Genomic DNA, 21,578 nt, shown 5'->3' on the forward strand with positions numbered 1-21,578 from the left:
AGAAATGAGCTATTAAATGTTAGACAAGTTAATGTGAGTTCACAAACAGTTAGACGAAGATCAAAAGAAGGAAACTTAAAGCCCAGACGCTGCGCCAAAGTTCCACGTCTTCTCCAAAATCATAAAGCTCGTCGTTTGGAATTTGCAAGAACACATATTTAGTGGAATATCGACAACTGGAAAAACGTTCTTTTCACTGATGAGACCAGAATCCTATTATGAAAGCCAGATAGTCAAAACTACGTCTACAGAAGAGTTGGAGAACGATTCGCCAGCTGCAGTCTCGCCCAGACCGTTAGTTTTGAAGTTGATGGCATAATTCTTTGGGAAGGTATTAGTTGGGAGGTACGTACCGTACTTGTGGAAGTGATTGGACAGATGACTGGTGATTCTTTCGTTTAAAACATCCTGCAATATCATGTTTTGTCATATGTTGGTTACATTGGATATGAAAGATTCACGTTAATGCACGATAATACTTGACCCCATGCCGCTGCCATAGTGAGTAATTATCTTGATGAGGTCCAAATTCGAAGATTGGATTGGCCACCGTCTAGCCCGGATTTAAATCCAATACAGCACATGTGGTATCGCCTAAAACGCAGCATACGACAAAGAAATCCGGTTCCAAATACGATAGAGCAGCTTCGGCTTGCTGCACAGGATGAATAGAATACAATTTCCCAAGGATATGTCCAAAATTTACTTGCAAGCATGCTGAGAAAGATGCAAGCAGTAATAAGAGCTAGAGGGGGGAATACACGTTACTGATCATGCACTTTTTTCAGTTTAAACCAGTTGTTTAAGCAATTTAAATTATCATTTAAGTTTAAAGTAAAATAACCTTATTTACCCAATATTAAACATTTATTTTTTTCAAAATTTTCTCCACATAAAAACTTAAAATTGTTCATTACACATTGTTAAAATAAACTCTATTTTACAATAAATGACTTGCTTGACCAAAATTTATTTTGAAAAAACAAAAATTTGAAAATTCCAAAATATTCGATATTTTTGTCCATGAGTGTATAATAACCGAATTCGTAGTGTTGTGCAGACAAAAACCAAAACAGGTATAGGTTCATCTAAAGTCAATCCAAACCAAGAACTTAAAACTTTTAATCAAAATGGACGTCAATAAAAAACTAAAATGAACGTACTTCAAACAAATGTTGCCGCATATTATTATTCCATAATAATATTAACTGAAACATCGCTAAACAGTAATATTAGTGACTGATATTATGTGAGTTGGTTCTGGTTCTGCTTCAAGAGCTGTTAATACCGATATTCAAAAGTTATGTAATTTCCATAATACACTATCCACAGGATATTGATTAATTATTTGTTAAAAAAGTATCAGGTTATAATACAATCATAATTTGTGTAGTCTCTTTACCACCCCGTTCACCAATAACCAAATACCATCATCTTGGTACAACAGTGGATAACATTCTGTAAAATAAAAAAAGGAACCCTTTTGTTTTGTGCTCATTTTAACTTGCCCTATTATATCTAGTAAACAGAAGAATTATGTTCAGTACCAGTGGTAAACCAGGGACAACATAATCAAATGGGTAAAATTTTCATTATACTGGCCTATTATTGTGTATTCAATGGTGTGTATCAGCTGAATAAAGTTCCAAATAACATAGATACAATATTAGATCTGGTATTGATTCCAAATGTAAACACTATTGTTACTTTGAGTGGTGAAGCCTAAGCAATAACTGATAACTACCATCCTCCACACAACATCTAAATTAACGTTTTTGTAGATCACATCAATGTGAGGGGTCCTCAGAATGATTTATTTTATTATAATCTTAAGTCAGCTAATTTGTCATTATTAAATGACTGTTTGAGCCAGGCACATTGGAATTATTAAGTATTCACACAATTAACGATATTGTTAATGTTTTTTATGATCATATATTGTACTATATATTTTGGAACTTTTGTTTAGTTATTTATATTTATATGTGTAATATTGTACTTCAGTTTTTAACGGTAATAAATATTATCTTTTTTTACGTTTTTTAGCTTTTATATGGTCTTTCAAACATTTATATATCTAGATAATATACAATAACTATTATAGTAGTTATTTAGTTTTAGGTGCTTTACAATACTTCTTTTTAATTCTAGTGCTGTCTCGCTAAATTTCCGGTAACTTTTCTCTTTTTAAGTAGTTGCATTTTTCCGTTACTTAAAACTCATTTCTCTTCTATTTACTTTTCTTTTCTTTAATCGTATTTCTGCTTTATCCTCCTTACCTTACTCTACCCCTATATAAATTATACCGTTTTTAATTAAGAGACTGTAGAAAAGATATATTTATATTTGATATTTGCTAATCATTAATGCCCTTTGATTGTTACTCTGGTAGTCGCAAATTCTCATCATCCTATATGTGGGACATAAAAAATCAATAAAATAATAAAACACTATATTTTCTAAACGCTATAGGTAAACAAGGCTTCCAAATAAAATGTTTTCATTACGTACAGGTAAACAACAACACTGGTGTTTGTATGATTATTTGTTAATCATGAAAACACGGAAATAATATTTAAAAGCAAACCGAAATAAAATATTGATTAAGCCATGAATAAAACTAAATTATGAAATATATATTTTTTAGTATAATATTTTTTCCATAAAACCAAGGTTCTTAAATGCTTTCTACTTTTTATAAAAGTACAAATTGAACAAGGTTATCGTTGTTTGGAACAATGTTATGGTTGCAATATATATCGTATATCGGGTATACGGTGCAAAAAATGGGCAACCTTTAAATTTTTGACAAAAATTATTGTGAAAGAGGCACTTTTATTTTTATTGTAACTTGGTATTAAGTAACTTGGTAATGCAAGAGATGGAACGAAACAAATAGAGATCTTCTTTATTCCCATTGTGTGGAGATGTGATGTTTCGTCCAAACATAAGAAAGGGAACCAAGCGTTTTGTTGGTTTCGTATTCAGACGTCGATTCCAAATAATCTCGGTCGAAGTAAGGATGATTTCCGGTAATAAAGAAAGTATTGAATCTGCTACCAGTCAATTTTATTGATCACAACTATTCTAACAAATGCGATTTATATAATAATTATTATCGAAAGCCGACCATAAATGCTTCTTGCTATGTCGTTGATCGCGAACAGATGTGAATATATCCCGTTTAAGATTCTACTTACACTATTTCCGCGTGAAAATCAAAGAGAGAAAAATTTTTATATCATCGAACCGCTACGACTGAAGGCCGATACTTGAATATATTTTTGTGTTACTGAATCGTCGCCAAACATCAAGTCAGGGACCACAAGTCCCGTTAAATCACCGGTTTAGCAACTCCTAGAATTTATTTAATACAATGTACGACTTAACGGTCAGGTAGTCTCTGAGAGAAAAAGGTTTTATTTTTTGAACAAAGAATAGATTTTTAATTCCACTAAACATTCGGAGAACTGATATAAAGAGAATTGACAAACTGACTTTCCTGTAAATTACCTTACTTTGTAAATAAATACTTTTATGTTAAAGAGATTTGAACATAAGCTCGCCCGCGCGAATTGCGGATAGTTATAATAGATATGTACCTATGTAAAAAATGGGTAAATAATATTGAAAGCGTAATAGAAAGAAAAACGCGAAAGAAAATATACCTAATCAAATTGTGGTAAGAGATATAATTTAGTTATTGGTCGAACAGTCTCTCCCGTAACAGTTCTAATTTTAACTGCGCGGACATGATTATCTGACCCCGGAAAAAGTTCCAGGACTCTCGCGGTAGGCCATTTTAGAGGGGGACAGTTATCAGTTCTTAATAAGACTAAATCATTTATCTTAATATTTTGACTTACTTTGGACCACTTTGGTCGACTATGCAGTTGGCTAAGATATTCAACAGACCATCGTTTCCAAAACGACTGTTGAATCTGTGAACATCTTTGAAGGAAGTTAAGCCTATTAATTGGTAAGTGTAGTAATGTTTTTTCAGGGTAAGAGGTAAGGCTACTGCCTATTAGAAAGTGTCCGGGTGTAAGGCATTGTAGATCAGAGGGATCATTCGACAAGGGGCAAATAGGGCGTGAGTTTAAAATTGCCTCGATCTGCGAGAGAATTGTACTGAATTCTTCAAACACTAAATAAGCATTCCCTATCATTCGACGAATGTGATATTTGGCACTTTTAATTGCTGCTTCCCATATACCTCCCCAATGGGGACTATGAGGTGGAATAAACTTCCATTCTTTGAAATTTTGGGCAGCGAAATTTTGCATGTCATTTGAAAAACTAGGGGATTTAAAAAATTCGCGCAAATCCTTAAGTTCATTTTTTGAACCAGCGAAATTGGTTGCGTTGTCACTATATATGAGAGAGGGAAGACCTCTTCGGGCAATGAATCTTTTTAGACATAATAAAAATGAATCAGTAGAGAGTGATGACACTAATTCTATGTGAACGGCCTTTGTGGCTAGACAAACGAAAATAGATATGTAACATTTTTGCATTGGAGCCTTTCTTAACTTAGAGGATTTAATAAGAAATGGCCCACCGAAATCGCAGCCCACATTTTGAAAAGGGCGAGAAGGAGTAATTCTAACCTTAGGTAAATTTCCCATGATTTGTTCCATAGGTTTAGCGCGAAATCTAAAACATACGTGACAATTTTTTACAATTTTTTTTAGTGTTCGAAGTCCGTTTAAAGGCCAATAACTAAGTCTGACGTTGGACAATGTCGTTTGCGGTCCGGCGTGGCCTAGACGACAATGTTCATGAGTTAGTAATAAATTGATAATGTGAGAGTTAGATGGTAACAATATTGGATGTTTTTGTTCATAGGGGATATTAGCGTTTTTTAGGCGTCCACCGACGCAGAGAAGTCCGTCTGCATTCAAAAAAGGGTTCAGGGTAATTAAGGACTTATTGGATGTAATTCCTTGGGTTTTTATTTCCAAGATTTCTTTAGAGAATTTTAGGGATTGTATAGCCTTAAATATTGATATAGAGGCGGATCGCAATTCGTCCGGAGATAAAATACCAAGTTTTTTATCAGATGAGTTTCTTGCATTAAACGAGAACCTGTATATGTAGGCAGTGGTGCGTAATAATTTAGAGTAAGAGGAAAACCTTGAAAATAGCTTATTGATAAATTCATCTTGCGTTGAGATTTTTGAACTGATTATAAGGGATGATACCTTTTCGTCCGGTAATAATACTTGGGTAGAGTTCGGGTTAAATGTCGTTAGGTTTAAGTCCGTTTTAAGTAGAAATTCAGGGCCGTTCCACCACATCCGGGAATTTAGAAATTCAGTAGCGGTCAAGCCGCGAGATAGACAATCTGCTGCATTTTCATGAGAACGAACGTGTCTCCAAGAAAAATTTGATGTTAGGTCTTGAATTTGAGTTACTCTATTTGCTACATAAGTGTTCCAGCGCGAGGCAGAAGAGTTTATCCAACATAACGCGATTTGTGAATCTGTCCACAAATTAATGGAGGAGAAGTGCAAGCGATTTGCAAAGGTGGAATTTATTTTTTTAGTTAACCTTGACAGTAGTAACATGGCTGATAGCTCCAATCTAGGAATGGATACCGTTTTTAAGGGAGCTAGACGAGATTTGGATGCGATTAGAGTACAACTGATAGTATCATCAGCGTAAATTGTGCGAAAATATAAAACAGCGGCCTGAGCCTTACTTGAGGCATCGGCAAATCCGTGTATTTCAATTTTAGAGTTTTGCCTGCTGTTAAAAAGATTACGGGGTACTTTAAGAGACTCCAGGAGAGTGAGATCGTTAATAAATCTTTTCCATTCCTTAGCAAGAGTTTCAGGGAGTGGATCGTCCCAATTTAATTTATTGAGCCAAAGTTTTTGAATAAATACCTTTCCAGTGACAGTGAATGATCCCAAGAGACCTATGGGGTCAAATATTTTGGCGAGTGCTGAGAGGGCGTTTCTTTTTGTGAAGCTATTATCAGCAGCGGGAGGACTTGGAATTGAAATCGTAAAATAGTCATCTAAGGGGTGCCACGAGAGACCTAAGACCTTATTGGTATTTAAGTTGTTTGAGGTTATTTCATAATTAGACTGAGATGACCGAATATATTTGGCAGAAAATTCAGCCGAGTTAGAAACCCATTTGTGAAGAGTGATACTGTGACCGTTTAAGATGGAATATAATTCATGATATGCAGCTTCTAATTCGGCTAGAGTGTTGGTTCCGTATAAAATATCATCGACATATGTCTGATTTAACAGTGCATCAGAACCAAGGGGGTATTTTGTGGTATTTAAAGTAGCTATCTCTTTTAAACAGCGAGTGGCTAGAAAACTGGAGCACGTTACGCCATAGGTTACAGACGTTAGCTCAATACACTTTAAGGGTTCGTGTGGGCTATCTCTCCAAAGGATGTTTTGTAAAAAAGTCTGATTGGGATTGACATTAATTTGCCGATACATCTTTTCGATGTCGGCGATGAAAACAAATTTAAATTGCCGAAACCGACAGAGGATATCAAAGAGATCTGGCTGTGTTTGAAAGCCGGTAGGAAGTATCTGGTTTAAAGAGTATCCAGAAGTGGTTTTTGCACTTCCGTCGAACACTACGCGCAATTTGGTGGTTGCTGAATCCTTTAATACGCAGTGATGGGGTAGAAAATATTTGTTTTCATCTAGCGAGTTGTGGTATGTAAGAGGAACATATTTACCGTGATTTAGGGAGATGTATTGATCTATAAAATGTTTGTATGCATTATATAAATTGGAGTCATTTTTAAATCTCTTTTCAAGTGATTCAAAACGTTTTTTTGCAATTTGGAATGATTCACCAAGCTTGAGGTGCTCAGATGGAGATTTTTGAGGTAGATTTACTTGAAATCGACCATTTTCGAGAATTTTGAGGTGATTAATGAAATTTGATTCGGCTAATTGGTCATCGGGGGACAATATTTTTTCGCCGGGGCAATCTTCAGTTTCCCAAAATTTAGAAACAAGGGCTTTAAGGTTTGAGTCTGAAGAGTGGGTATTTTGAGTTTGCACAAATAGAGAGACATTATTTTTAGACTGAGCGTAGTTTGGAACATTGCCAGCGATTGCCCAGCCAAAAATTGTATTGAAAAGAGTAGGGAGATTATGTCCTAACTTTACGAGACCTGGTTGAAGAATGTCATAATAATAATCTGCTCCTATCAAAAGGTCAATATTTGATTTTTGATAAAAATGCTTGTCAGCAAGAGTGAAACCCTTGGGTATATTGAGCTTATTGGGGTGAATATGAAATTGAGGTAACTGACAAGTTATTTTTGGGATAACTGCACAATTCAAGTTAAGATGCTGAGATTTTAAATTAGGAGAATGAACATTAATATTTGCCATTAAGTTCGAGGTGAAAGAGCCTTGTGAAATGCCAGAAATTTGTAATTCCCTGTGATAAATTTTGCAACTGATTTTACTTAGCAACTCTTGAGAACAGAACGTTTTTTGGCTTCCAGAGTCTAGGACTGCCTTAATTAGTAAGGGCCTTCCTGATTTGTCGATCAAATTAACTTGAACAGTGGATAAGAGAACTGAAGAGTATGTAAAGGACTTATTTGTAGCACTCAAAGCAACGCTGGAGTCGTTTCCATTGTCTGGAAAGTTGTTAGAAGTAGAAGGTTGGACATTATTAGTCCGAAGCGGTTCCGTGGAGTGCGTGGTATTTTTATGTTGATATGAGAGACTAGGAGAATTGGTGTTTTGTGAGGTTGGACTGGCATCATTTGGTTGACGAAAAGAGTTATGTTTAGTTCTATTATCATACGAAGGGTTTTGTGTTGAATGGTTAAATCGTGAATGATTTCCATTAATGTTAGAACGATAATTTTCGGAATGCGAAGAATGGGAAGAGCCAGAATAATTGGTATTTTGCGCATAGGAGTTTTGATGCAGTAGAGTGTGGTGTTTTTTGGAACAGATTGAGCAAGTTCGTGAAGGACAATCAGCATGGGTGTGTTTTGTACCCAAACAGTTAGAACACATGTGATTAGCCTTAAGAAAGTTATATTTTTCAGAGTGTGGCAGAGAGGAAAATTTTCTGCATGTATATATTTTGTGAGCTGAATCATTGCAGTAATTACATTTAATATAAACGCGAGATGGGAGTGTAGCAGAGGCGTTGAGGTGGAGAGAGGTAGCATTATATTTGCCGTGTGATTTTTCTCTTTTTGAGTCAGAGGTATATGTTAGGTCTGCGAGAATGTTGCACCGTTCATTCAATATTTCAAAAAGTTCGACAATCGAGGGAGTGTTGTCGCGATCCCTTCTTTCGCCATAATACCGTTTAGTGGCAAAATCAAGTTTCCTAATTATAATATTTATTAAGAGATAATCCCACGATTCGATCGGAACATGCAGAATTTTTAAGGAGTCAATATGTCTTTTCAAATCATTTACGAATTCATTTAATGAATGATAATTGCTCTTTGAAAGTGTAGGGAAATCTATTATAGCGTTAATATGCGAATTTATTATCGCGAGATTATTATCATATTTTTTTTCTAAAATAGTTATTGCGAGATCAAAATTTTCGTGAGTAACTTCAAGTGAGTCAATTAAAGTTAAGGGTTCACCTTTAAGAGAAGATTTTAAATATATTAATTTTTGTGCTTTTGTGATACTATTGTTATCCTTTACTAGAGAAGAAAATAATTGGTAAAAAGAGAGCCATTTACTGTATTCACCATTGAAATTGGGGACGGAAATGGGTGGTAACCTTACATTTGAATTACTAGCGGGTTCCTGTGATTGAGAATGTGATGGGGAAGAAGATGAGTTACTGAGCGTTAATTGAGATAATTTTCCGTCAATTCGTGACATAGCAGAGAAGTATTTATCCTCGATTTCTTCCCTATTTTCGGTATGCAAGTCGACCGCATCAATAGATTCTATTTTATTGCAAATATCATTGTAATTATTAAAGGTATTAACTAAATGTGCTTTTCGGTGATCTAATTCAAAGGTGTTAGTTTGAATATCAAGGGAGTTATTGATCCAATTTAAAATTCTAGTGATTGTAGACTTGCATGTGCCACGCTCTCTTTTCAATAGATCCATGTCAATTAGTATAAATTAAAATATGTGATAATAAAACGAAAACAAAACTGAGACAACACCAGTGTACAGTGTAGAGATAGAAAGATATGTTTGTTATTAAAAAGAAAAAAGATCGTGGCTGAAAATTGAAATTGTACTATACTATAAAAAATGTGTAAAAATTCAAATTCAAAATTATATAAATGTGTTAAAAAAATCGTGAAATATCTGTAAATGAATGCGATAAGTAATTTTTAATTAGTCATAAATATAGTAGGATACGACTTTGATAAACACATTCAAAATTGCGTATTATGCGTAAATTATAGTAAGTAAGAAAGTATTACTTAAAACGAGAACGAGTATAAAAATTATAGTGAGTGATAATATATAAAATACAAATAAACACTGTGAGAATTGTTTATAGAAATTGTATCGAGTTAGAGTCACTGAGTAACGAGAAAATAAATAAAGTTTATAAGTCCACCGTTGTTGTAAACGGTGTTACCTGTTGGAGAGGGTCGTTTTGAAGACGACTCACGGGTTTGGAGCAGCGTCTTCGTAAATCTCGATGTGGGTGATGGAGTCAGAACTCCTTAACTGGAAATCCTTGCTTCTGTAGTGTTGTAGAGGACGTTTGCTGTCCCACCAGGGGTACCAAATTATGTGTGGAGATGTGATGTTTCGTCCAAACATAAGAAAGGGAACCAAGCGTTTTGTTGGTTTCGTATTCAGACGTCGATTCCAAATAATCTCGGTCGAAGTAAGGATGATTTCCGGTAATAAGGAAAGTATTGAATCTGCTACCAGTCAATTTTATTGATCACAACTATTCTAACAAATGCGATTTTATATAATAATTATCATCGAAAGCCGACCATAAATGCTTCTTGCTATGTCGTTGATCGCGAACAGATGTGAATATATCCCGTTTAAGATTCTACTTACACTATTTCCGCGTGAAAATCAAAGAGAGAAAAATATCATCGAACCGCTACGACTGAAGGCCGATACTTGAATATATTTTTGTGTTACTGAATCGTCGCCAAACATCAAGTCAGGGACCACAAGTCCCGTTAAATCACCGGTTTAGCAACTCCTAGAATTTATTTAATACAATGTACGACTTAACGGTCAGGTAGTCTCTGAGAGAAAAAGGTTTTATTTTTTGAACAAAGAATAGATTTTTAATTCCACTAAACATTCGGAGAACTGATATAAAGAGAATTGACAAACTGATTTTCCTGTAAATTACCTTACTTTGTAAATAAATACTTTTATGTTAAAGAGATTTGAACACCCATCTTTGTCGCACTTCGCACGTTCTCGTTTCGTATATCGCTGCCTTAGAACAGAGCTAGTCTAGGTCCAAGATTTGCTGTTTGATGTTTTTTTGACCAAAACATTCATTGTTACAGTGGGTACTTATTGCAAAAATATTATAAGTCCAGGTTTAAAGTTATTTAAGAATTTCAAATATTACTGAAGTAGTCTATGTCCATTATCTTAATTTTGTTGGTGCGGAAGTAGTGTATGTCAACATTTAATACTTCTCTTCTCATCTGAGTTGATTTAAATCAAATATACTGAGTGCAGAACTAGCCTATCTGGAGATAGACTAGTTCTGCACTCGCCAGATCGTGGAAGCGCTAGTCTGGTTTTTATAAATATAGGTTATGTTGTTGTTTTGTACCTCAAAATCAATAGTAAATATTGTTCTTTAAAAACAATATTTTTCTTGTTTGAGAATATAGTTGGCGAAGATCAAAGAGGAAAAATGTCTGTGCTACAAAATTATCTGACAAAATAAAATAGTCAGTGATGGATTATATCAATATGTTTCCAATAGAAAGCCATTATTGCCGAAAAGATACACAAAGACAATATTTAGATTTAAATCTAAATATAACAAAAATGTATGATTTATGTAAAGAAGACTGTGAATAAAAATATTCAACAATTCGCGAAGTTTTCATTGTATAGAATGTATAGATATTTATTCAACACAAATTTTAACCTTAAATTCTTCCAAACAAAAAAAGGAAAGAAAACGAAATGAAACATTTAATTGAAGACCATTTAAAGAACAAGATTCATGCAAGAGAACTGTAAGAAAAATTAAAGAAGAGATGTGAAAATGATTATACCTATTTTGCAAAAGTTTTTGATATGCAACAACAAATGCAACATTTAGATGCATCTCAGTTGTATTATAGTAAAAAGCTTTCTTTTTAGAATCTGAGTATTTATGATCTTCATGAAAAAAAATTATTGCTACATGTGGGATGAGACAAAAGGACAGAGAGGATCCAATGAAGTAGCTTTCTCTGTTAAAAAATTAATAGAAGAAAAGGCTCTGGAAGAAAAACAAGAAACTGTGGGGGACAAAATCGCAACACAAATGTTGTCATAATGTATAAAGATCTGGTTGCTACACATAAGATTAAAATTTCCCACTTTTTCTTGAAAAAGGGACATACACAAAACGAAGGTGATAGTATACATAGTAATGTTGGGAGGGCTTAAAAAAATGTTGATATATACGTGCCAAGTCAGTGGTATATTATTGCATAAACAGCATGTAGAAAGATTCCATACAATGTTACTGAAATGAATAAATTTTATGATTTTGTTGAATTCAGAAAACATACTTATAACAAAATGGACATAAATGAAACAGGAGAAAAGATCAAGTGGAGAAGATACGTGTCATAATGGTTGAGCCCGATCACATCAATGCTGTTTGTATAAAATACAATTATGATGATAAGAATTTTATCAGAATTAATACTGAGCGTAGGACAAGAAGAAAAACTTTGTCCGTACATTGTCAGTACCTGCAAATGTCTATGTAAATCATTGGTCATTCCGACCGTGTAACATGACTTCTGTTTGAATTTAAAGTCATAAGGGAACTTAATTTAAGAAATCACTGTTTTTATAATTTATTTTGTAATCAGTGACATAATAATAAAATATTTGTATTTTAAGAACACTAGTAATTTAATTAATCATTCCTTCATTTGGCTTTACTTAAACAGCAACTGTGTATTTTTATAAAAAAGAAGAATGTTTTTAGTGTAGAACTAGCATAAGTCCAAACAAACTACTTCTGCACTAATAATTCTGATGCAGCACTAGTCTATGCCCACCTAATTTTTATTATAACAATGAAACAAGAAAAACCAGTTTTATAGTAATGTAAAAGTTTCTAAATGAATTAAAAAGTATACACAAAGTAAACGTTAATGTTTGAAAAACAAAATAATGGAAAAGTAAACTTCTGAAAAACTTTAAATTGCTCTTCTGAAAAGTTGTGATTTCGGACATAGACTAGTTCTGTTTGAAAGCAGCGTTCTCTCAGAAAAACTTCTTCGATGGTACTCTATGCTTCTCTTAATCTATTGACTGATAACTCTATAGGTGTCACGGTTTTTATGCCATAGGTCATAACTGGTAGAATACCACCGTTGAATACTCTTTTTTTTTTCCTAAATTAAATGGTATTTTGTAATGTTATAAACGTCATATCTCTATTAATTTATATTTAAGTAATTATTTCATTTTAATTTCTTTATCAATTTATTAATTACTTTAACTTCATTTCTCTTTTTACTATTTTTTATTTAAAAAGTAGTTGGCGCTCTCTGTTTTTCTTTTCTTCCTCTGTCTTTCTTTATTCTCTCTTTCTGTCCCGTAGAATAAATATTCGCCCTCTTTATTTCTGTCCGGTAGACTTGATATTCTGTTCCATGTTGACAAAAGCTATTTCTATCATAAGCTTACGTCCTATGTGATCTGTGTAAAACTTCATTTTAATCTCCCACTTAGTTTCTGTCAATCAATTTTTCTAACGTAGTATGAATATAATTTTTTGCCTCTTTTTAAAATTTATAAAAGGGGGCAAACATTATTATAAGTCTCATTTTATGGTCTACAAAATTAAGTTTACGAGAAGAGACAACCTCTCAGTGCTCAGAGCTCAGTGCAAAATATTTAATTTTATATTGTTTTATTGGTTTTTAATATTGTATGATTTATATGGTTAATACTTAGGATCAAAGTAATAAAAATACCTTTCTCCCTCGTGCCACTTTCGTACGTATTGATTTCTCCTCCAATTTTACCATTACTATTCCCAAAAGTAATAAAGTATGATAAAATTAAGCACATCACTTTGAAATACAGCCCTTTGAATAGGACCTAAAAGTTTTAAAATGAATATTGTTAAATGGATTACTCGGTTAGAGAATTTGAAAGTTTGGAATTTTAAATACGAATTAATCGCTCGAAAAATATTTATTCAGCCCTCGAATTCTGAAAGTGAAAGTTAAAGGTGAACGTTAAGGAAATCAGAAAATCTTCAGATTTTCTACCTTTCTATTTAATTTATGGATTATTTTTCTAAGGTTTAAAGTCTTAGTGGAATCATATTATAATAAAAATTAAAATAGGGACTATATTTATTCTGCAATAGCAGTATTATTGTCCAAATGCATGTTAAATAGTTCATGTAATTGTAAAAACATACAAATGTGAAAATATGGTCTAGTAATTTTTGTTGCAAATTTGTAAAATTTTGTTTATTTTATTTTACTCTTTATATTTATAATAAAAAAATCAAATTCTTTTTTTATAATGCTCCTCAGTTCTATGTGAGTCTTGGCGGCGCGGAGTTTGATATTTTCCTCTTGCTGGTATTATGCGATTGCCCACATCTTATTTAGATCATTTGTTACTTCATCTTTTTATCTTTTTCTTGGGTGACAAACCGATCTTCTACCATCGAGCCTTTTGCAAAATTTATTTAAAAATTCCTTTATAAAAGGTATATATTAAAACACCCTATCGGGCTACATCACAGAACGTTTTCGGAATTAATATTCCATCATCAGTGTTATCTGGATGTACATGTTTTGGGTCACTAAATACTTGGGTTAAAACTCTAATAAACGTTGTTAAATTAAATTTAAGTTACAATATTATTTTTAGAAATCATTTACATTATTTAATTTTATATAATATTACAGTGTAACCTCGATTATCCGTCTCTCTATTAACCTTCACCTCTGTTAACCGTCAGGGTCCATAGGTCCATACATAAGTTATATTGACTACATAAGTAAAATAAAAATTTAGTCATCAATTCATTTTGTTTGAGCATTGCGATAAGCCAAATGAAATTCGTTGAAATGTACACGTGCAGTTATACCACCACCGGATTTTTTTATGTAAATAATTTTTGTTCTTATTTAGGGCTCTGGATTAAATTTTAATTTAAATAGGTAATGATAAATGATACTGTGCTTTTAGAGTTCTATTTTTAGAATCGCAAGCCGAAAATAAAAACGCACAGCACAATAATTATTATTACAATAAATATCTGTGTGTCACCATAATTCAGTTTGATTAAAATTCTATCATTGATTGTGTCATTTAGTCGTTTGGTCAATTAAGTTTTGAAAAATGGAACCTTCCACATCTGGAGCATCAAAAAGAAAACGTGTTGTTTTGTCAATTGAAAAAAAAAAATAGAAATTATTGCAGAACTAAAGAAGGGTAATTCAGCTGTCGCATTGAGCAAAACGTATGATGTTCTGACAACAACAATCAATGATTTAAAGAAAAATTCTAAAGGAATTGAAAAGTATGTTTCGCAAATGGAATCGTTGGATGTCTGGGAGAAACATCGTAGCACAATGAAAAAAGTCACAAATAAATCACTTGACACGCCATATAAGATTTGTGGTTCGTTCAAAAAAGAAGCGAAGGTGTTTCTTTGTCTATACCAATTGTTGCTGAAAAAGCGTTGCTTTTCAACATAAAATTAAATGTTGGTTGGACAAGTTCAAAAATCGCCACGGTATACGGGAACTGAAAATCGAAGGTAAAAAATTGAGCGCCGCAAGTATTTAAGTTGTTAACGAATATAAAAGAAAGTTTCAAGCTATGATCGACGAATATGGTTTGACACGCATCAAGTGTTCAATTCGGATGAAACTGGTTTAAACTACAAAGCATTGACAACGAAAACACTCTCTGTACTGTCTGAAAAATATGCACCCGGATTTAAAACGCAAAAGCAACGAATCACAGAAATGATGTGTTCAAATACAAGTGGTGACCATCGTCTTCCTTTATTATTGATTGGTACAGAAAAAAACCACGTTGTTTTAAGGGCATAAATATGAACGCGCTTTCCGTTAACTACTACGCACAACATAATGCATGGATGTCCCAGGAAATCTTCGCTAACTGGTTTAAAAAGGTATGTACTGCACACTAAAATTTGTTGATCTATTTTTCTAACGTCTTGAGAAATGGCAAAAAAAATTGCCACCAAGGGCGATTCTTATTTTGAACAATGCACCTGCCCATCCTGAAGCTGGTATACTGCGAAGTGATGATAGAAATATCACGTACTCTTTTCTGCTTACAAATACAACATCATTAATACAGCCAATGGATCAATCGATCATTGAAATATTCAAAAGAAGATAGAAAAAAAATTTATTCAAAACCTAGTTATGAAAGAGGAATATTCTTTGCCAGAATAATGGAAAGCATACAATTTAAAACACGCAGTCGACAATGCTGTGGATGCTTGGGCTGATGTTTCGGAAGTAATGCTGAAAAGAGCGTGGAATAAATTATGGCCTGAATCAACTCAAGATGAAAATGTGTTGTGACAGCTGAGCGTAATGCGGTAACAAATGAAGTTATGGCTGAATCAACTGTTTTGTTTTCGTTGCCTAAATATGACATAAACGAATGCTTAATTTGTGATGAGGACGCAAACGACTATTGCTGACAGATGATGAAATCGTTGAAATGGCAACAGAGGCGAACGAAGCTGATTCAGAAGCTGGCACAGACTTTGACGGTGGCGATGTTGATAATTCTATTGCAACTCACAAAGATTTGCGTAAAGAAGCTAGAGAAGTTAAATAGCACATACAACAATTCATCGAGTGATATTTTCGGCCAGAATAAGCAAATAAGGTAGATTTGATGATGTTACGTCGATTAAGAGATTCAGCCGTTGCAAAATGTGAAGTAACAATAAAACAAACAAAGATTGCGGAATATTTTAAATCAAATTGATTCGACTGTACTAACATAAATCCCTCTTATATTGTCAAATAAAACATACAAATAAAATTTAAGAGTTATACTATGAATCTTTATTTTTTTTAATTCTGTTAACCGCCTTTTCGATTATTTGCCATACCCTTGGTCCGGTGCCCTCACGGATAATCGAGGTTCCACTGTACAACAGGAATATATAACATGGAAACGTAATACTCCTGTAGTTTTTTTTTGCAAAATGTTTTATTAACGAGTACTTTAATACTCGATCTTGATATTTGTTCTTCCCTCCTTAAACGATTTGCCTTGATGTAGCGTACTATTTTTCATTTTCATAGAGTGTATAGAGTTCCTTATTTTTTCTTCTTCACTTTCCTGTTATCTGATCTTTACAAGAGTCACATATTCTTTGTAGACTATGCGGCTCTAAGACTAATAATTTCGTCGTTTCACGCTAGTAAGTATCTATTAGTCCAGTTACTGTGGCATTTTCCCTTTAAATTTTTTATAACTGCACCGATTTATCTGAAATTTTTACAGTGGGTAGTAAATTACTAAAAAAACATAAGTTATATGGTGCCGATGTGTGCTTCTACCCCTGGAGTGGTTGGCACCCCATCTAGGGGGTTGAACTTTTTACACTTAAAATAATCCCGGGAATTGATAGAGAATAAAATTTTAAACAAAAAATGTCATATAAATTTTTTTCGCTAAATCAATACTTTTTGAGTTATACGCACTTGAAAAAGTAAACTTTTCGCAAAAAAGAACATGTTTTCCAATGATTTTGTACGAATAACTCAAAAACAAAGCGTTTTATTGAAAAATCTATAATGAACAAAAATAAAGCTTATAAAAAAACAAAGAGACTGTTTTTTTACTAAGTTTTATAAGTATAATACTAAGCGATTTATAATTGTTTGAAGATGACTTTTTATTTTTGGGATACTATACTCGATGCATTTAACATCAAATATCGGAAAATGGACATCTTTTTTGATAAAAACTCATACAACACTTTTTAAAGAGCTAGAAAAACCTTTAAAATGAGCTATGTTAAAAGCCATTTCGATTAAAACAAAGCGAAATACGAAGGAAAGAATTTGAATTACTCTAGCGTTTAAAAAAAAACGAGCAGTATAAGTAACACTATTTCGATAAGAACTGAAATTTAACGTATATCTTCTACAATTCATTTACTTTAGTGTTATTTATAAGTTTTAAAAGTTTAGCCTGTTTAAAATGCGTATTTTTTGAAAAAATCATGTTTAAATTAAAAAATCTTTTTTTTTAATTATCTAAAAATTTACATTTTTTCAAAATAAATGTAAAACTATAAGAGATACGTGAAAAATAATTCTATATCAAAATGTAGATTTTTTTCTTAACAAAAATTTTGATTTTTTTATTTTTGTTGTAGCTCAAAAAATAATAGAGATATAGCCAATTGAAGTTTGAGATACAGCGGCTGACACACCTGTAATCAGCACTTTGGCCCTTTACTATTTAAAAAGAAAGAATTTTAACATATTTTAATCTACTTAGTCTTGTAGCTTTTGAAATTACCTTCAAAATATTTTTTTAATGGACACTGTAGCTTAAAAATTTACGGAGTTATTCTAAAAAAAATTTGGAACATGTTATTTATATTTTGTAGCATCAACTTATTTTCTGTATATATAAATGCTTTATTCAAGTATATTCGAAAAACTGGTAACAGACACACTAACACTCACACAAATATGTATATAAACTAACGAACACAGAGAAGCGACACTCCTTTGAAGTTGCGTGGGCAAGCCGCCAATGAGTGTCAATGACAGGAGTACTTCAGATCTCGAAGACATTTTAGAAGCTGGGAGATACTGTACAATTTTGCTGTATGGACTTGCCAAAGACACCCACATGAACAAAATGAATAAGGTCGAAGATTATTCATCATTACTTGAATAAATGCGATACGAATCCTTTATTAAAGCCACAACTAAAAATAGTGCAGTTAAATTATCATCTCTTGTACCAACTGTAAGTGCCCTGGATGAGCATATCAAAAGAGTTTATTTACAAACTCAGATATGGCTTGGAAACAAAGAGATTGATATAACGGATTGGGGATGGTTCAAGAGTGATGATATTTTACAACCGATAAAAATGAAAAGTTCGCCTGCACCAAAAGAACTATTGAAAATGATTTTTTGCAATTACAAAAAGGGTTGAGGCTCAGCGTGTGGCTGTCGTAGACTAGGTCTATGTTGCAATGCTACGTGTGGAACATGCTCTGGCGACAATTGTCAAAATTATCCTGCAATAGACGAAAAATTGGAGTTAGAACACGACGAGAATGACGCTTCAGACAATGAATAATTTGATATATTGTAAATAATTTTTATTTTTGTAAATATATTTTGTATACTTTCTAATGTAAAGTATTTTCATGCATAATTTTTTACAATAAAAACATCATGAGTATACTTAATTTTTTTATTTAGACATTTACCAAAGGGGAATTTGTTTCGTGAGCATAGAGGTGGTTTTTAAGGGTTGAAAATAAGCAACCAATCAAAAAATATTTTATTGGTAAGAAAGGAATTTTTGATAAGTGTACATTAAAAACTTTTGAAGTTGTTTAAAAAGATTTTTTTATATATTTTGACATAGGGGGTAGTTTTTAAGGATTTAAGTGTTGCAATCAACCAAAATTATTTTATATAAGCAGAGAATTACATTGTAGATGATATAAATGCACTACAAAAGCGTTTCAACCTGTTAAACGATTTTTTACAATTATTTTTATTAAAAGGGGTGGTTTTTAAGATTATTTAAGGGTTGAGAATGTACACAATATCCATTAATATAATTGGCAATATTTCAATTACCTAATTTAACACGATTTAAATCCATAAAATGCTTTAATATAAATTTTTTTCATTATTTTCAATAAGGGGTGATTTCACCCCTTAAAAATAAAAAGCTCACCTATCGCATATATAACTTTTTAAGAGGGAGGTAAGATAAGCCTAATTCCAAATTATTAGCAAAATCGATTCAGTTATAAAAAATTTAGAGGTATCGACCTCTTTTCCTCCACAGTGACTAGAGTATATCTTTTCCTACAATATTATAATGCAGATAATAATTTTATACAGTAAAACTTCTATTAATGGACACCTCTCTACAACGGAAAGCTCTCCTGAACGGACAGCTTTTAGGTCACCGAACATTTCATATGTGGGAAATACCCGGGAGTCCCAAAATAATCCGAACAACGGACCCTCTTTACAACGACTTCGGACAAAATATGCCTTCAGCTTTTCTAAGAAATTATTGTTATTTTAACTGCCAATAACGGACAGTCAGGTAAAAGCGATTAAAAGATTAAAATTGGGGCTCCGTAAATCTAAATATGTACATAACTTATTGTAGCCATAAAACTAATTATATAATACTACAACAAGAAAACCTGGATGACCAGATATATCATGACAGATTGGCTGCACAAATTTGACAGAAAAATGCATCATCAAAAAAGAAAAATTTTGTTACTCCTAGACAACGTAATATCCCATCCGGATATTCAGTTATCTAACATATCGATAATATTTTTGCTACCAAGGTCTACAGCACATTGTCAACCGTTAGGCCAAGGAATAATTAAAATATCTAACTATAGAAAGTATTTGATAAGAATGTTATCATCTATAGAATCTTTTTTATCAACGGCTGAACTAGAGAAGTCCTTAATGATTGCTAACGCCGTAATTTGAATTATGACATCATGTAGGGAAGTTTCAACCAAACCAGTTGACAAGTGTTTAGTTAGTTGCGGTTTTTGAAAAAAAAAACAATAGTAGTAGAACGAAAATTGCGAAAAATCTGAAGCCTTGGTAGCTGATTTGCCATTGTCCTTATGCGAAAGTCATAGAGTTAAAATATTTTGAACTACCTAGAGATTCATGCAGTCCTATTAACGGAAAATCCTGTAATAAACTTAGCTAGTTGTGTTAGTGATTTTAACTACAACTGTAAGTAATTTAAATAATGCTTACCTAAAATTAAGAGACTTGGAAATTTTTATTATATAGTAAAGTAATTATAGGAAGGAGAAAGGTAAGTCAAAAAATATCTGATGTAATTCCAAATGTTAAGTCAGAAATTGTAAATATTAGTGTTAAAAAAACCAAAATTGACGATTTTTTTAAAAAGCAATACCTACCTTTTTAACATTAGTATTTTATTTGTTTTATTTGTGTATATGCTTATGCAAATATTTACGAAAATGCATAATTAAAGATCAAGCAAATCGAAACTTCTTTTTTAGTTTATTTGATTCAGCGATAACTCTACACAACGGACAACTCTACACAACGGACAATTATTTTCTCCGTTGGTGTCCGGTATGGAGAAATTTCACTGTATATTATTTTCTTCACTGCTCTTAGACTAATATTGTTTTAATCAGCTTAAACCTTAGACGTAGTCTGCCTTGTTCCCCGAAATGATTTTGGCTTCCACATCATTTTCGTAACTGTTTTTGTGTGACGACTACTTTAAATTATTTTAATTTTTTATTATTTCTAAATTGTATTTATTTATGCTTTCATTATGACCAATTTGTGGTCTTAGTCTTTTCATAATCACCATATACTTGCTTTTGTCTGCGTTGACCTTACAACCAATTTGATTGGCCTCATTTTTAAATAATGAAAACTTCTGAAATGAAACTTTTAATAAAAACTTCTACTTTATATTTGATCTGTTGGGTAATTCTGTTAATATTATACGCAAAAACCAACACTATTTTTAGCTGCTGGATAGCAAAGCCAATTATCAATCCTTGTTGTGATTTTATAAGTTCTATTCACTAAGATAAACTTAAATATTAACGGTGAATGCGGATTTCCTTGTTTTAGACCAATTTCCATTTGGAATTCGTCTGTGTTGCTGTCAATTACAATTTTCGTTATGAACTCTGTTCCCACATTTATGCTAAGTTTACTAACTTCTTGAATAATTGTATTTGCAATATTACGTTCCACAGCGTAATCATGCATTGATGAATCATACGCTTGTTTGAATTCTACAAATATCTGATAATTAAAATTCTGAAATATTTAATATACATTACAGTTGTTGTATTCTTAACAGGTTGACTGCCACATAAAAATGTTTAAAAAAGACCATGGTGCCAAGTTGAAAAAAGTGCATCTGGCAACCAACTGAAATACTTCCATTACTAATATTTCACCAATTTCATTTATTAGTCCCAATTTTTGAAAAAATAGGTCAGCGGTCGAATACGACAGCCGCGCGCCGGGGCGTAGGCGGCATACTTATTCCCCTGGTGCCAAGCGGTCGGTCGGGCGGTCGTTCGAGTATTATTTTGTTGAGTGCTTATTTTGACCAATATTTTAT

At 32.6% G+C, this 21,578-nt stretch overlaps 2 protein-coding genes across 2 annotated transcripts in view; one reads left to right on the forward strand and one right to left on the reverse strand.

Moving 5' to 3' along the window:
• LOC140445742 (calsenilin-like) overlaps window positions 1-21,578 on the forward strand; it is an 859,410-nt gene that overhangs the window by 250,881 nt on the left and 586,951 nt on the right. The gene's annotated exons all lie outside the window — the stretch shown is intronic.
• On the reverse strand, window positions 3,669-9,098 carry LOC140446613 (uncharacterized). The gene has a single exon (XM_072539190.1). The coding sequence runs from the start codon at window positions 9,096-9,098 to the stop codon at window positions 3,669-3,671; it is 5,430 nt and encodes a 1,809-aa protein (XP_072395291.1).

The sequence above is a fragment of the Diabrotica undecimpunctata genome, chromosome 7, assembly GCF_040954645.1.
Source record: "Diabrotica undecimpunctata isolate CICGRU chromosome 7, icDiaUnde3, whole genome shotgun sequence".
NCBI lineage: Eukaryota > Metazoa > Arthropoda > Insecta > Coleoptera > Chrysomelidae > Diabrotica > Diabrotica undecimpunctata.